Below are 19,224 nucleotides of genomic sequence, written 5' to 3'. Positions count from 1 at the left end.
GTTTAAGGATTACCCTTTCTTCATTGAATTGTGTTGGCACGTTTCTGAAAAAGCCACTGACCATAAATGCAAGGGTTTATTTCTTTATTCTCAATGTAGTTTCATTAATTTATGTGCCTATCCTTGTATAAATAGCACACATTTTGATTACTATGGTTTTATGGTAAGTTTTGAAATCAGATAGTATAAGTTCTGTAATTTTGTTGTTCTTTTTCAAAACTGTTTTGGCAATTCTAGATCCATTGTATTTCAGCTTCTCTATTTCTCCCAGAAAGTGTACTAAATTTTGACAGGGATGGTATTAAGTTTATAGATTGAGAAAGAATTGACATCTTAATCATATTGAACCTTCTGATCCATGAATATGGAATGTCTCCATTTATTGATGTCTGTCTTTACTTTCTAACAGCCGTGTTTTACACTTTTCATTGCAAAAATTGTACATGTCTTTTGTCATCTAGGAATAAAGACATTTCCCTTTCCAATCTGGATGCCTTTGATTTTTCCCTTCCCTTCCTTTCCTATCACACAGGCTTAGCACACATTATATATCAATATAATATTGATAGAAGTGGTGACAATGGAAGACATCCTAGCCTTCCTGACCTTAGGGGAAAAGCATTCAGTCTTTCAACATTAAGTACAGTGTATGTTATGTGGGTTTTTGATGGTTGCTATTTATCTGTTTGTAGAAATTCCCTTATATTTCTAGTCAGTTGAGATTTTCTAGTCATGAATGCGTGTTTCATTTTGTCAAATGCTTTTTCTGTGTCTACTGAGATGATGATGTGGGTTTTCTTTTTTTTGGTCCTGTATTCTATTAACTTCATGCATAACATTAATTGATTTTCACATTTAAACCAATCTGCATTCCTGTGATAAAACCCACATGGCTACTTTATAATCCTTTTTGTATACTGCTGGATTTGGTTTGATAATATTTTGTAAAGGATTTTTGAATACATGTTCATTAGGGATATTAGTCTACAGTTTTCTCTTGCTAGCTTGTTTTTTCTTGTGATGTCTTTGCCTAGCATTGATATTAGGGTAAAGATGGCCTCATAGAATGAGCTAGAAAGTGTTTCTTCTTCCTGTGTCTTGAGGATGAGTTTATGAAAGATTGATATCTTTTCTAATTTATCTATTTGATAAGATTCACCAGTAAAGCCATCTGGGCTTTGACTCTTCTTTGTGGGAAGGTTTTTAAATTACAAATTCAATGGACCTGTTATAGGTCTATTCAGAATTTTAATTTCTTCTTGAGTCAGTTTTGACAATTCTATCTTTCTAGGAATTTACCCATCTCATCTCAACTGTCTTAATTTGTAGGCTGAAGCTGTTCAGGATATTTCCTTCTAATCCTTTTAATTTCTACATGGTAAGCAGTGCAGTCCCTTCTTTCATTTCTGACTTTGGTAATTCATACTATCTCTTTTGTTCATAGTTAGGCAGTTAAAAGAATGTCAATTTTATTGAGCTTTTTAAGGAATCAGCTTTCGTTTAATTGATCTTCTTTATTGTTTTTTGTCTCTTTTTCATTGATTTCTGCTCTAATTTTCTTTAGTCACTTTTTCCTACTTGTTTTCCATTTAGCTTCTTCTTCTTTTTCTAGTTTCTAAAGATGGAAGCTTAGGTTACTGATGTTAGGCATTTCTGTATTTCAGATATAGGTATTTAAAGCAGTAAAATTTCCCCCTGAATACTACTTTAGCTGCATCCCATAAATTTTGATATGTTATAGCTCTCTTGGATACAGAAACCCAAATCACTGTCCTTCTCTGTACCATTGTAGGAGGAGTTGCTGAGTGCAGAAGTTACCAAAAGCACCAAGCGCTACTCTGAAGAGCTGCAGCAGCATGTCTGGAAACAAAAAAAAAGGAGCTCCCAAGCCCAGGCACTCTAAATGCAGGGAGGTATGTAAGGGAGAAACTGGTATAGACCATGGAGCAAGAAATAAAAGGAGAAAAAAGCCCTCCTACCAATCCAGTCACCCCCTATGGCCTAACCTCTGCTCATCCTAACCTCATCCATGTACTTGACACCAAGCTTCAGACTGCAAGATAATATGATCTCCTGGTAGCTGTTATAACCTCTGATTATTTATGTGTTAAACTCCTTGATTAGTGTTCCCTTACAGAAAAAAAAAAGAAAAAAAGCCTGAATCAAGTGATAGGGTTGGGCAAAACTAGTGAAGAGAAAACTAAAATGATATTGTAGGTAGAAACTTTGGGTTGGTTCAGTATGTTGTTATGGCTTATAACTGGTATTGATGTGTATATGCTTATACTGTCAAGTACTCATAAAGTGTCAGAGAATATTCCAGATCAAGAGCTACAGGTAGACGAGTGATAGTAGGATTAATTCTCCTGATATCTGCCAACAGTAGTAGGTCAGGATTTAATCCAAATATCTCTACCTACTCATGTCCTATTGACTGAGAAGTCAGAAGTCTCACACCTAAACCAGAATTAAGAGAGACTGCCCAAAGGCTGCAACAAAATTCAAGGGCCTGCTTGCCAACTAGAACTTGTTGATACTGAATAGACAAACACAACAATCAACCTCTGGCAGCCAAAAACTGCTGTTGCTACATGCAATGGCCTTTTTTCAGTCTACGTCTTACTGATTTTTCATCAAATCTTACCTTCTTGAAATACTCTCATTCTTTGGCATCACATTTTCCTGGATTTCCCATTTTTCAAGGCCTTTCTGTTTTTCTTTTGTTTTGTTTTGTTTTTTCTCTTTCATTTACTTAACATTTAAATGTTGCATTTCCTCAGAATGCAGCTCTCATTTCTCCTGCCCATTCTATGTCTCTCCCCAGGTGAGTTCACTTCCTCTCAAGCCTTCAAATTTCATCTAAATGGTAATGACTCCCAATTACTACGCTTTTCATTTGCACTCTAGCCATACCTTCTTATATCTAACTTCCTATTCAACATTTCAGTCTAGACATCTCTCGGGTTTCAATTTCAACAGATCTAACACTAACCTTCTCCTTTTCAGTTCATTCACTTCTGCCCCCCAACCCCAACCATGGGGGGTATGGGAGGGTAGATGCATACAGGTACTCCTTCTACAGTGTTCCCCATCTCAGTCTGTGCTCCTGAGCAGTTCAAGCTGAAACTTGGGGAGACACACTGGATGCCTCCCCTTTTTATCGTCCTCCAAATTTAGCTAATCTCCAAGTCACAGAAATTGTATCTCCTTAAAGTCTCTAAACAAGATGTCTCTCTTCCTGTGATGACCTAGAGGGGAGGGATGGGGGGGCGGGTGGGAGGGAGGCTCAAGAGGGAGGAGATATATGTTTACAAATAGCTGATTCACTTTGTTGTAAAGCAGAAACTAACACAACATTGTAAAGCAATTATACTCTCCCCCCCAAAAAAAGATGTCTCTCTTCAATGATACTACATTTTACTTCGATTTCTACAATAAGTTCCCGCCTCCAAACTGACACTGTCTTCCTGAAATCACTAAGTGCCTGTGATACTTGCCTTCCAACATTCCTTAAAACACTCGAAGTTTCAGGGCCTCTACACATGCTATTCACTCTTACAAAGGTTAGCTGATTCCAGTCCTTCAAATCAAAATTTAAAGTCACATAGGAAGACATTTCTGACCATCTTATCCAAAGCACTCCATCTCCACTAACCACTATTAAAATACCTAAAACATCTTTCCTTCACTTACACGGTTTTTTCTTTTATTTACATATTTGTTTAAATGTTTGTGGGCAAGATGATATTTATATTGTACATTACTGGGTGATTGATACACTGTAAGTGCTGAAGATCTATTTAACTGACTGACTTAATAAATTAAGACTTTCAGCTTTCATTAACTGTGGGAAAACATTACAAAGAGTTCCTAAGTATGACAACACATAAAACTCTTTTTAAAATAAACAGATAATCAGTAAGGACTTCCCTGGTGGCTCAGTGCTTAAGAATCCACCTGCCAATGCAGGGGACACAGGTTCAAGCCTGGTCCGGGAAGATCCCACATGCTGCAGCACAACTAAGCCTGTGCGCCACAGCTACTGAGCCTGCGCTCTAGAGCCCACACGCTGCAACTACTGAAGCCCACGCACCTAGAGCCTGTGCTCTGCAACAAGAGAAGCCACCGTAATGAGAAGCCCGCACACCACAACAAGAGTAGCACCTGCTCGCCACAACTGGAGAAAACCCGCGCATAGCAACGAAGACCCAACGTAGCCAATAAATAAATATATCTTTAAAAACAAAAGAGAGATAATCAGTAGAATTTTTTATTAAGATAAGGAAATATACTATGCCATTCTGAGCTGCTTCCTCCTGACCCCTGAAATTCCTCATTAAATTATAAAATTATTGAATCAAAAGCTTTACTGGGATTGTAAAGCAACTATGGCTAATAAACCAGAAGGGCCTCTTTATGTATCCTGTTTACATAGAAGTTGTAACCTGTTACGTGTCCACGAATTTTTTGATATTTTCTCTTTAAGAGGTGGAACTTGATTCTCCTGCCATGGAGCCTGGGCTATATTTAATAACTCACTTGTAACAAATAAGATGTAGCAGAAATGATGGCGTGTGACTATCAAGGCTAGGTCATAAGAAGACACTGGGGCTTCTGTCATTCTCTCTAGGATCACTTGCTCTGGGGAAAGTCATATAGTCACTCAAAAGCAGCCTATGGAGAGGAAGACTTGGTGCAGAACTGAGTCCAACTGCCAATGGGCATGGGAGTGCATCCTCTTAGAAAGTCCTCCAGCCTAGGATAACTGCAGCTCCTGCTAATATCCTATTATTTGTTGATTCTATCTCAATTGCATTTGTAATAAGATACTAACTAAAAAAATTGAAATAAACACTAATCAAAATCAACACAAAATTAGGTATGTTAAAAGTAAACTCTAAGTTTCTACTGCTAATACATTTCAATCAATAGAAAAATCCCAGTGTTAACTCTCCTCCTAGTTCTTAAATTAGTTAACTAAATTGTACTGATGAAGCATTAACACCTACCAAGAAAGAAAACAGTTGATGATGGTGCTATTTAAACATAGACAACTGGTCAGCACATAGGAAAGAGAGGTACAACCCCAAACTCTCCCGATTCCCTGTACTGTGAGAGATGCTTTTTGGCATTTTAACATTCCTTTCAAGTAGTTATTAAGTTACTTTGAACAATATAAATACTAGTTATTAAGTCCATATGTATACACAAAGTTAATATTTGAACTCTGATTTGCCAGAGGTTAAAGATAAAAGTTTTAATTAACTGTGTTGTATTCAAAATCCTTAATATATGGATTTGATATTTACATCAACAGAGAAAAAAATTACAACAAATATGACATAATAAAGCAAAGTCTAATCATTTTTATCAAAATGATTAAAAATTTTAATCTGATTTATCATACGTGTTAAATAATGGTACACTTGAAATGGGTATATAATAAGCACTTTTGTAACTTAGATATTTTAAATACAGAGAGTCTATTTTTCTATGATCTGTGCTGAGATAAAATTTAATATAATAACATTTACTAAACGTAAGTGTGTAGTTTAGTAAGTTTTGAATATACCTATTTCTGTAACCAACCATCATAGAAAGACTCCAGAAAGCTGATTCCTTTGTCCCAGTGTCTGGCTCCTGGCAACCAATGATCTGCTTTCTGTCACTATATGCTTCTGTTTTTTCAACAATTTCATATAAATAGAATCATATAATTTCACATAATTTTTCAGTCATTTCATCTAAGTAGAAGCATAGCCCATGGCTATGATGTACGTAGCCCACGGTACTTAACATCTTTTACTCAGCACAATGTTTCTGAGAGTCATCCATGTTGTTGCATGTATCAGTACTCAATTCCTTTTTATTTCTGAGTAGTATTTCATTGCATGGATGTAGTGCAATCTATTAATCCATTTACAGTTGATGGAACTAGAAATGTTTTCAGTTTGGGACTACATGAATAACATTTGCTTACAAGTGAATGTGGGTACATATATTTCATTACTCTTGGTAAACACCTAGGAGTGGAACTGACAGGACATAAATTAAGTGTATATTTAACTTAATAAGAAATCTGGCAAATTTTCCAGAGTGACTATACGAATTTGCATTCCTACTAGCATAGTTTTAGAGCTACTGATACTGTATATTGATTTCACATTCTTTATCTTTTTCTGTTTTTGAAAATCAGGTTTACTGATTTCTTTACATAGCATAAAATTCATCCTTTTTTAGGTATACAATGCAATGAGTTTTGCCAAAGAGAGTTGTGTAACACCACAACAATCAAGACAGGAAATATTTCCATGTTATCAAAAGGTTCCCTCACACCCTCCTTTGTAACTAATCCTCCCTCTTCACCTCCAATCTCTTGAAACCACTTATCTGATTTCTGTCCAAGTAGTTTTATTTTTTCCAAAAGGTCATATAAATGGAATCACACAGAATGTAATCTTTTGTGTTGCCTTCTTTCATCTAGCATAATACTTTTTAAACTCATCTGCCTTGTTCTGTATTTTAGTAGCTTATTCCTTTTTATTGTTGAGCAGTATATCCTGTTGTATGGTTGAATGTACCATAATTCGTCCATTTACTAGTTGAGGACGATGTTGGCTATTTCCAATTTTTTGTGACTATGAATATAGCTGCTATAAACATTTGTGAATAGGTCACTACATGAATATACATATTTTCATTTCTCTAGGGTAAATGCCTTTGAGTGAGACTACTGGGATGTATGGTAAGTGTATGGTTAATTTTATATGAAACCGCAAAACTGCTGACTTTCCCATCAACAACATGTGAAGTTCCAGTTACTCTGCATTCTTATTAGCTCTTGTTGTTATCAGTTTTTAAAAGTCATTCTAATAGGTGTGCCATGAGATCACACTGTGGTTTTAACTGGCAGTTCCTTGATTACTAATGATGTTTGGCATCATTTCATGTGTTTAATATTTGTATCTATTCTTTGCTGAAGTATCTGTTCAAATCTTCTATTTTTTAAAAACAGATTGCTTGTCTTGTAATTAAATGTAAGAGTTTCTCATATATCCTGTATATAAATCCTTTGTCACATATAATTTGAATATTTTAACCCAGCCTAGAGCATATCGTTTCACTTTCTTAAGAGTGTCTTTCAAAAGCAAATGTTTTTAATTTGAAAGGCCAATTGATGATTCTTTAAAAAATCTTATCTAAGAAATATTTGCCTAACACAAGGTGACAAAGATTTTTCTCCTATGTTTTCTTTAGGAAGTTTTACTTTGGCACCTACATTTAGGTTATATTACATTTTGAGTTAATTTGAGTTAATTTATGTTACATTTTGAGTTCATATGTTACATTTTGAGATAAAGGATGAGGTGGGGTTTTTTTGTTTTGGTTTTTTTTTTTTTTTTTTGGCATATGGATATGCAATTGTTGATCACCATTTGTTGAAGAAACTATCTTTTCCCATGGACATATCTTGATACCTTTGTTGAAAATCAAATTGACCATTTATGTATGGGCCTATTTCTGGACACTAATATATTCTATTGCTCTATAAGTCTATTTTACAAAACTACCAAGCTACACTAGTTAATGTAATTTTATATTAAGTCAAATTCAGATAAAGTCCTCCAACTTTTTCTTTTTCAAAATTGTCTTAGCAATACTAGATATTTGCATTTCCATTTAAATTTACAATCAGGTTTTCAATTTCTTCAAAAGAGCCTTTTAGGATTTTGGATAGGATTGCTTTGAACCTATAGATCTGTTTGGAGAGAACTAACATCTTACTTTTATTGAGTCTTCCAGTTCATGAACATGGTATAGTACAACTTTCAATTTTTAGGTTTCTTTCATTTTCCTAAACAGTGTTTATAGTTTTCAGTGAACAAGTCTTAAGAATATATTTTCAAATATATCCAATTTCCAACTGTTCATTGCTAGTATACAGGAATAAAATTATATATGCTACGAAATAGCTAAACTCTTTTATGAGGGTTTTTTCCCCTATTTATATACATATATATATTTAACATCTTTATTGGAGTATAATTGCTTTACAATGTTGCGTTAGTTTCTGCTGTATAACTAAGTGCATCAGCTATATGTATACATATATCCCTATATCTGCTCCCTCTTGTGTCTCCCTCCCACCCTCCCTATCCCACCCTTCTAAGTGGTCACAAAGCACCGAGCTGATCTCCCTGTGCTATGCAGCTGCTTCCCACTACCTATCTATTTTACATTTGTTGTTTATGAGTTCTAATAGCTTTTTTTCTTTTTAAAAATTTTGCAGTTTCCCTGGTAATTTCACATTAAGTCATGTATATATACTGATAAAGACAGTTTTATTTCTTCCTTTTCAATCAAGATGGTCTTTAGTTTCCTTTTCCTGGTAATGTCTTTTTGTGGATTTGGAATTCAGGTAATGCTGGCCTCACAGAATTACTTGGGAAACTTATCCTTCTTTTCTATTATCTGTAAGAGTTTTCCCAGAAATTATATTACTTCTTCATTAAATATTTGATAGAATTTGCCAGTGAAACCATTTGAGCTAGGAATTTTCTCTGTTAGGAGATTTTAAGCTACGAATTCAATTTCCTCTGTAGAGTTATTAAAGTTATCCATTTTCGTTAGTGAGATTTGACAGTTTGTCTCTTTCATGGAATCTGCCCATTTCATCTAAGTTGTCTAAGTGGCATAAATTTATTCATAATATTTCCTTATATTTTTTAAAATATCTATAGGATCTGTAGTGATACCCCTTCTTTCATTCTGATATTGGCAATTTGTATCTTCTTTTTTTCATAAGTCTGGTATAGATATTTATTACACTTATTAACCTTTTCAGAGAAACAATTTTTCATTGCATTGATTTTTCTTTATTGTTTTTCTTTTCCTTTTCATTGATGTTCTGCCTTTGTTTATTATTTTTTTTCAGATTAGTTTAATTTACATTTGTTCCTCTTTTTCTAGTTTTCTTCAGACAGAAGTTCAGTTGACTCAAAACAGTACACTAATAATCATCATTTACAATGAAGCATAAAACAGAAGGTCATACATTTCAAAACAAATTAGAATATTAATATAGATTATTTTCCATATTTTTCACATATAAAACAGCACCTGGTTTGAAGCAATCCAAAACTGGTTCCAATACCAACACGAGGTAGATAGTTAACCACTTTCTTTACTGTTGCAGGGTCTGGGAAGTTGAACATTATAGCAACTAGGAAAAATAATTTTTTAAAGTTAGAATGAAATACGATTTTCTTTCTGGAAAACTGACTTCTTGGTCCAACAAAATGTTTACTCTTAGTTCAGGTATTTTTTAAATAGAATTCTTACTGTATTACTTTTATTATAGTATATATCAAGTTTTAGCATTAATATGCCGGTGATGATACTCATTTTACTCATGAACTACCACAAACAGTACCTTCTCTAAATACTGTCAGAACTAATAACAACTATTGTTGCATTAATGTGACATGAAGTTGAGATTTTATCTTGCTACAACATAGAATTTGCAAAATTGAATTTTAGCAAGTTAAAAATATATCTGTGAATTTCTATAAAGACCTTTAAAATTTTAAGATTATATATTTAACAATCTAATACCCAAAAGTCTACATATACAGCTAATAAATTGTCAGCTGTACTTACTACTAATAATCAACAGCTTAAAAAAATATTCTCTTTACAATCCCTACATGTTTATGCTTTGTATGTTCCTATAATCCAGAAAAATGAAGAAAAATTTTTCCTCTCTGGTCAATAATCAATTTAAATGCTTTTTTATCATTTCTATCTCAATAATTACACATTTTGAGAATATCAATAAATGTACATCATATATATAAATATATTCAGCATATAAATGTTAATTTATGACAGTCATCTATAAATTTTTATCCTTAAAAAATATGAAAATAACAAAGTCATAAAATCATGACAGAGAATTTAGAAGATATTAATTTGGTTAGTCTTGAAATTTTAATTATATTAACTTCTGTATCAGAACCATAAATAATCTACAAGTACTCATCTAGAAGATGATCCTTCTTCTCCACCTAGCCTAAAAAAATACTATGAGCCAAAAAATTTTATCAGTGTTAGTGCAATTTTTAAACACAGGCTTTATAACATGTTTTAGGTAAATATATGATCATTCACTAAACACCTAAAATATATTTAGAACTGTCATATACATATCCAACATAACTTTTTAATATGCCTTTCTTACATATCCACTATTACATTGAATACAGGGGGAAAAAAAAGGAAAAACTCAGGTTATGGCAGGTGACCAAGGCCATGAGGGAAAGGCAATAGAAAAACAAAGATGCAAAGCAAGGACGCATGAGAAATTTCAAAGAAGGAAAAAAAATGAAGATGAGCAAGTAATAAATATTGTAAGGTCGAAACGCCTTTGGGACAGCAAGAATGCAGACTGAACTAAAGTGTGAAACATTCACTTGATTATTTGCCTGGACGAATAATGTTTACATTAGAAAAAGAGGTACGTGTGTTGGAGAAGACCAAATATGGAAGGGAAAAGCATCTTTTCCTAAAAAAATCTGCGTACCCTAAAAGACATGATTTCATTAAAAAAGAAAATATGTATGGAATATACATTATGTGTAGATTTTTTAAATGATAACTTGTAGATTATAGAAAGAGAAAATAAGAAAACTTAAATCTATTTAAATGAAGTGAGTATGTACAATAAATCACAAGCTTTCACATATTCTCCTGTATGCCTCCACTCATACCCAATGATGCTTTTCCTTCAAGTTCACCTTGTCTCTCTTTTTTGTCTTAATGAATTTCACCAAGTTCAATTCTAAACCCACAAATCGAATTTTAGTTCTTTCAAGAATGATGTAATACAAAGCAACCAGGACAGTTCAGTACCATTTTCTGATGGTCCCTTTATAAATGGCAATAGATTAGACAAAAAATTAAATAAATGTATGAATCATTTGATTACCCTCTCCCCTCTCGAAATGCAACCACCTTCCAGAAGGAGTTTAAGCATCAGAGCAATATGAAAACTCTACGACTGATTAAATGGGTAGTTATCCCCCATATTTATAAAGCACTGCACTAATTTGTGATTTGGCCAGAAAAATAAATTACTACAGATATTTCTAAGAGTGACCAAAGGGGGAAAAACCATGAAGATGCACATGGTTCAAAAAGAGGTCAGTAGGACAGAGAGTGGGCTACAAAATTCTGTCTAAATGGAAACAATATGGTATGTTCAAAATGAAATCTTATGGAGATAGAGCTTAGCTTTGTAACAATATACGTCTGCAACGTATTACCTCTGTTTGCCATAAAGATCTCCAGGGCTGTATTTTGCAAAAGATAACGACGAGAAAAGATCGATCGTATCTCTGAGAACAGCCATTTTCCATGCAGCCCTTCTGTATATGCCAGGATCTAGTGAGGAAAAAAAGAATCCAGAGTAAGTAACAATAGAATTTTTTTGTTCTTCCCCCCAATTAAACAGAAAAGTCCCTATTAAGAAAAATAATTTCTAAGAACTGAATAGTTATTGAAATATTTGGAGGGTGACTAAGAAAATAGATCGCAATTCATGAAAAAAGATGTTTAAATGAAAAAGCAGAACAAAACTGTAACATCTATTTATAAATATATTTGGGGGCCTTTTAAGGCAATGATGTAGTCTACTGCTTTTCAGGAAATACATATTGCATTACTGATTGATTGATTTTTGAGTCATATTATACAAAGCAAAATTTTAGACAACCTTTAAAAAGAAGACCTCAAAAGAATGTTCTACATGCTAACAGATGACATATAAACTTCAGTTTCATATAATATGATTAAAACATATCCAGAAATACTTTTTGCATACTTTAAAATTACAAATTTAAGTTCATAACTTCAAAAAATCACACTTATAAGGTCACTGTTAAGGCAACAGTCACTCATTCAGAAAGCACAAAGACTGACTGTATGAGAGGTTAAGTATCATCTTGTCAGCTAGGCTAAACACAAACCTGCGAATGAACTCAGCGTAATCTCTCTATGGAGTAGGAGGTTGTCAGAGTGACTTGTTACAATTCTTGTCATCCCATGTGACAGACGCAATGGCTTAGAATCTTTGCCAACTCAAAGTAATCCTGTCTTTAGTCCTAAGCCACTTTGTTGCTTTGTTATTCGTTTTGTTTTTTAAAAAGTTCATTTCAAAAGCTTAATTATGAAGGTGTTAAATGAAAACCAGAACTGGAATTTCTCCACACTAGTACGTCACAGAATATTAATGAAGAAAATGAGATGTATTTGCAATCAAACACTGATGAAAATCCGTGACAGCAAATTAAGTTAAACAACTAAGATAAATTTCTCAAAAGTAACCACCATTAAAAAATACAAATAAAATGACATTTGATTATGATATTGCACTGTAAGGACAAAGACAGGATAAACAGAGGAAAAATAATGAATAGTAAGAATGTATCCTACGAAAATGTTTGTTTTTGATTTCCATTTTCTAGATCTTAATTGTAAAAAAACTACATTCCTCAATGCAAAATACAGAGGATTTTTTTGGGAAAAAAAAAAGAGAGCAACCTTATTTAACTCACTAAATATGTATTTAGATTTTTCTACAGAAATTATTCTATTTCTGGTACCATACAATCTAGAAATGAAAGACTGGGTACAATTCTTAAGCTCGGTGTTTTTTGAAAAAACAAGACAACATTTCAAAGTCCCAAACAACTAATCACACTTTCAGCTTTAAAACAGGTGATAGAGAAAATCCTACTATCCCTTTCATACAATCAATACCTATATAAGTAAGATCAAGAGAAATTAGGAGAAAAAAAGAGGACAAAACATCGGTTCTACTCTCAAATAGTTTCTTAAACCAGAGGTCACATGCACCCCTTTCTCCGACCACAACCAGTAGCTCCAAGGCTCCAGAGTCTGCAGTGGCCTCCTGACTGGTCTCTCTCCTTCTAATCTTACCTGGAGAATCTACTATGACCAGAGAAGCCAAAAAAATATAACTTTTTAAGTATAAATCAGATCATATACTCGTATATTTAATACCATCCAGTGGTTCTGCATTATACGCCTAATAAACTCTGAAGTTCTTTATACCTGTTTATAAAGCCTTACATCTGGGACTGTCTGATGAGCCCAACTCATTCTTCCTCAGGGCCTTTATACTTGCTTTCTCCTCTGCTTGGAATGTTCTTCTCCCAGATCTTTGTATGGCTGGCTCACCCTCACAGTCACATTTCTGCTCAAATGTCACCTCCTTAGAGAAGCCACAGGATCTAAACCCCACTTCCGCCACTACTGCCTCATCCCACCCCAAACTCATCAGATTTCCTTTGTAACACTTATCACCACCAGAAATTACAATATTTCCTTGCTTGTCTATTGCCTCTCTTCAGCACTAAAATATTAGAATCTAAGCTCTATTAGACCAAAGGCTTTGAATGCACTCTATTTCCATCTTCTAGAACAAGGTCTGACACAAAGTAGATGTTTTTGAATGATTAAAATGAATCAATGGATGGCAACCGGAATTCCATATATGATCCACATTAATTTGGGGGGGGGGGCCGTATGGTATTTTCCCAAAATTTCAAGTAGTTGAAAATACTTGAGAAAATGGTTATTTACATAAATATTCAGATTTCTAGTTTCTAAGGAAAAACTGGAGCATCTGTCAAACCTAGATCTATAGTACACATAGTACAACTGGCATGTACTCTCGGTTTTGAAACAGTCTCCACTCATTCACTCATTTACTATCTGTCTAGTTTCCATTGGTATTTGAGTTTGCCATACTTAACTTATCAAGTAGTAGAGAATCCAATACATGTTCTGTAACACTTGTAGCCCAATCTATCCAACTATTAATAAGGAAAATGAGACTTAAACAAGATAAATACTTAATACAAAGTCCCTTGGGAAGTTAGTGGCAGTCTGGCCTCCTCCCAGGTTTTCTAATCCAAATGTCCAGAGCTTACTTATATACTACATTGCCACATTTTAAATGTTTGTTAAACTAGAACTCAACTCATCAGAAATTTTAATCAACTACATTTGTTTTCCTGTACTTGTGTTAAAAGTGAAAGAGGAAAATCAAACAACAAAGCATTAGGCTTTAAGCTCTGTCATACGCTAAAAATATCACACACTGGTCTGAAAATTCTACCTCTTATATACTATAAAGCTATACAACAAGTATTGTTGCTCATAATGGTGATGGCAATCATTGCAAGATCATGGCCATGCAACTAAAGATTTAATTATTTTCTAGACTATTCCAATTACTAGCAGAAGTATACTAAAACACTCTTACAAGATTTTTCATGTAATAGTTTTCCAATCAATCAAAAAGTTCAATTTATATCCCATTCCTTTAAGCAGTATAGTTATTTTAAAAATATACTTGAAATATAGCAAGTGGTATGGTCCTTTAAAATTTATTTTATTACCAAATGTCAAATATACGCAAAACTACAGAAAATGACATAAGCCCCACGTACCCATTACTGAACCTTAGAAAATCCTAACATTTTGCTACACTGTCCTATACATTTTAAAAACTTATAAAGCATTACAGATAATGTTGAAATTCCCATGTATAACCCTTCCTGATCCCATTTTCCTCCTTCATCAGAGCCAATCACTATCCGTGTTTTGAGGTTTAACATTCCCATGTAAGTTTTTATACTATTAGTACATACACATCCACAAATAACATCCAGAATTGTTCTACATGTTTTCAAACCTGATATCAATGGTATCATACTGAATGTATGACAGTGTGCAATCAGCGTTAAATATAAGCAGGTAAAGTAGTGTTTTAAAACTTAGAGAAAAAGAAACAGGAGGAGAGACAGAAAATCATTTAAAATTGCCAAAGCTATCAAAATTTAAAATCTTACACACAAAAAATTAGACTGACTTAAAAAAAAAGTAACAAATGAAATTCTACACTTATGGTCAAGATAGTGGGATTTAAAATAGAAACAAAGAATCTCTTAACTAACAGAATTACTAGCTGAAATTGATATAATAACATTTCTTTTAAGTATTCATTAGGAAAAGGTGTCAGTACTGAAAAGCAGCTGAGGCCTAGCTCAGCAAGAGGTTTATTTCTTATTGGACTGGTATATTCCTGGTCTGAGGCTTCACTTCAAAGTCTCTAGAGTTCAATTAAAACTGGATTAGGTAGAAGCAGACCCTTCTTTGGGACTTTCTGTTCACTGAAACTCTACATACACTGACAGCACCCTAGACAGAGGTCTAGCCCTCCAATGAATCAGTTGCTATGGAAACCGTATCATTACCATTGCTCTGCAGTTATGACCACAAGTCTTGAATAGCTTGAAAGCTTAAGCCCTCAGCACTCTCTCTGAATGTTTACCACCTTGTTTTCATATCGTTAGTATTATTATTAGTGAATTCAACTTTCATATTTTAATAATTTGTTTGAACAAAGATAGTTTATTGGTTAAATGTTGACATAAGGTTGTAGAGAGGAAAAAAGAAATCAGTATTTAATATATACATGTATATATACTCACATACATATAAAACCATATATACTATTTCTTTACATTAAAAATATCAAACATATTTTCTTTAAAATTTTTATCTGAAAATTGTGACTCTGAAAAAGGATTTATTATTTTGCCTGAATAGTACACAGCTTTTATTCTACACTTCAAATAGTATACTATGAATACGTGGGAAAATTTCTTCACCCTGTTGCATTAATTGGCTTGAAAGCAAAGTATTTTTCACCTTTAACCATTCATTTTGAAAAGCTAATGAATTTATCCAAATAACACTTTCTTCTGCTTTCTCATCCTCATGAAAGAATAAAAAAGAAACCTGCATTTATTGCCCAACTGCAAGATACTCTTATTTACTGAATATTAGGTATGTTCAAAAAATAGATTTAAAATAGTCTCTGAAAATATAGCCATATTTGTTCCACATAAGTAAAAAAAGGTTTTGTTTTCAAAATCTACCCTCAATAAATATAAAATGTTTTCAAATTCTTTTTAAAGGGAAAGATACTAAAAAGTGATCAAATGTTTTAACCTCAAAAATAAATATTTACATGGGAGTCTGCACATACAGAATCAATAAAAAGTGTTTTTAGAAACACTATTCTTAATGTTTACAGCTAGCACTGTATATCTTAGTCCCAAATATTCACCGATTTTTGGAGAGGTTTTACTCTTTCAGAGAATTCCACACTGATTTCTGAAGAATTCAATAATAAAAGTAAAATTAGATAAAATATACAAACAATAGTACTTAAAATTTCACAACAAAACCATTTCCAAAGTATATGGATATATATTTAACATGAAGAAAAACATTTTAAACTTAGCATACAAAATATAAACTAATCATGCCATCAGTTAAATAATGATACCACAGGTAGAAAATATTCATATCCCATTTTCATGGAACATAATTATAAATTAGTCACAAGGATTATACCTTAATATGGGAAAACAGTAAATATCTGAAATATATTTAAAATGAAAACACATGTTAAAAAATAAGACACTAGTCTAAAAATAGTCTATCAACTCACCACTAAATACATGTGCAAATATGTTTTATTTACGATAATTGCAATTTTACCAAAACAGTTTAAAGTAATTTTAATCGAGTATTTTAAATTTGTACCACTCTATTAATAACATAGTTTTTGGATTTTGCTGCATGTAATTTTCTCTGAAGCTTGATACCAAAGCACAGCATTAAATTTATTCTAATACTGAATTCCAGTTGGTTTAAGGATGTACTTCATCATCAACTATATAAATGTTAGTAAAGTTTTTAAAGATATATTCTTAAAACAAAACTTAGAGGTCTTTTTGAATTGAAAAATGGCATATACTTGACTCTGGTAGAAATTTTAAGATGGTAATTTTGTTATTTAATATATATCCATGAACACACAGAATGTCCCCAAACTTGGAAAAGAACAGAACAATGACAACAAAAGTATAAAAGTTATGAATACAGAGAAAATTACCTTTTAAATTAATTATGAGTCATTTGATATTTTTCATCTATATAGTAAATTTCCTCCTTCTGCTTACTAGTTCTGTGATACAGTACAGTATTCTTCTTAGCATTTTCATGGGTGAAAAATTCAATTAAACATATTCATTACTCTAATGTTCTACTTGGCAGCTTAGTCAGTATGAAAAATTTTAAATATATAAATAAAATGCTACGTGACCTCTGTATTGATTGGGCTAAAGTGGTTTTAGCCTGGGAGTGGATGATGGGGCAGCTGGGAGGAGCAAGAGGGGAGCATACAGACACATACACTCTTAGGTTTTCTCTTCCAATTACTGAGGGAGATGATAAAACCACAGCAAATGATGTATCAGCTCATTTTATCTTATCGCTTTGGGGCTAGGTGACAATGAAGTTCATATTTCACTGGCTCCCATTGAAGATTGTGAAAATTACTTGCCCTCATGACCTGAAATTTCACTAGAAGACAGAAATTTCTCTTCTGCAAAGTAATGCAGTTTTTCAGATGTCAACCTTTAGCCCAGCTTTAAAAATTAATTTCATTTATATTAACCAATGATATTGATATTTTCACAGAACGCTCTTTGATACATAAAGCAATGACTGGCAAATTGATGTTGCTTTAGATAGGTAAAACTATTTTATTTTAAGCTGCTATGGCAGACAGATTTATGGCAAACTGAAATTCCCATTTCATAATTTAATATTTGTGCTGGAGTAGTGCACCTTTAAGCCCTTGGCCTGTAAATAATTCAGACTCAGTTGGTTCTGTTTTATTTTCAATATTCTTCAGCTTAAAAATAATTTGCATTCTAAATGATGTATCATAAAGCCACCTCTTATTGAACTAACATTTAGTATATATCCTAACAAGTCAAAAGCCAAATATAATAATGAATAAGCAGAACAAAGAAGGTATTTATCCACCAGCTAACTAATTTTTAGATTTTTTAAAATTTAAACTATATCTCCAATCTGATTTTTTTTTTTTGAAAGAAGGACCCAGATACACCACAAAAGGTTAATAAGGAAGAATAATAAGCAACATGAATGCATCTTACTTTATTTTTCGTAACAGTACATAAAGAGCTAGGTATTAAGTTTTCAGAAAAGGAGTAGAATAAACTTAGATAAGTACGTGAATTAAAATAGAGACATTTGGATTTGGAGGTACCTTTTAAGATAAAAATATAATAAAAATAAAGCCACAATGTCAGTTTTACCATGAACAAGATGTGAAAGTGTTCCATATGATTTTAGTATAGAGATACAGAAATTACCTTGAAATCCGTACAAAGAAAATTTTAAATATTTTGTAGTAAAAATGCTACTAAAAAATATACAGTCTGGTACCTTATCAAGTTTTTATTACCTTTATCCAGTAAAGAGTTTTGTCTAATTCAAATGCCTTGAGAAAACAATCATTAGACCAATACCCTTCATTTTATTGAGGTAAATTAAACATAAACATGCATTAATTTATGCATTAATCTATATTCAAAATTAGAAAAAGGTCAAAAAAGACATTTCTCTAGTTTAGCTATTTTCTCCCCAAAATGGTTTAATACCAGTCTGCCTAACTTTCTATTCCCAAAATCACTTTTGCATTTTTATGCTAACAATATCCATATTATTTTTTCTTCAAAAATATTTATAGTTAATTTTCCTTACATGTATGATATGAGGAAATGGTAATATAAATAATATCTTATAATTTTTCCATTTAGATTGGAAAAATTCCTAGTTACTTCTCAAAAACTTGTGAGAAGGACATGCTATTATCACTGAATTTAAGTTACAAAATGTTTTTAGCTATTATTCTGCACACTGACTCTCTAAGGTCATGAGCTTTCTATTCCTGAACAAAGAGTTAAATTTAAATCAGCACTAATAAAAAACCACCTAATTTTAAATGTGCTGGAATATTCTATAATATATACTTTTAAAACAAGCAATGGACACAAACTATCTTTCTTCTCGATGCCAATTCTTACTTTATGAACTCAATCTCAATCTCAGATTGGTATCAAACGCCCTCCCTACATACAGGAAACCCAATCTTCAAATTAGAGTAATATCAGCCTGTAGCTAGACTACTTATCTCTTTGTAGCAGATACAACATCGTTTAGTCATTGGAAGATTCTCTGGTGACCTAT

The 19,224-nt window shown here is 32.7% G+C and overlaps 1 protein-coding gene across 1 annotated transcript in view; it reads right to left on the bottom strand.

The window, feature by feature from the left end:
• The window catches only part of LRBA (LPS responsive beige-like anchor protein), a 732,049-nt gene that overhangs the window by 213,118 nt on the left and 499,707 nt on the right, over positions 1–19,224 (bottom strand). The window contains exons 41-42 of the mRNA XM_030878183.2: positions 11,325–11,442; positions 9,121–9,223 (exon numbers count right to left, since the gene is read on the bottom strand). Coding sequence (XP_030734043.1) covers positions 9,121–9,223; positions 11,325–11,442 — 221 coding nt within the window. The remainder of the gene's footprint in view (positions 1–9,120; positions 9,224–11,324; positions 11,443–19,224) is intronic.

This window comes from Globicephala melas, chromosome 5 (assembly GCF_963455315.2).
Source record: "Globicephala melas chromosome 5, mGloMel1.2, whole genome shotgun sequence".
Taxonomy (NCBI): Eukaryota; Metazoa; Chordata; class Mammalia; order Artiodactyla; family Delphinidae; genus Globicephala; species Globicephala melas.
Note: the sequence above shows the minus strand (reverse complement) of the source record. Positions and strands in the feature narration are given on the sequence as shown.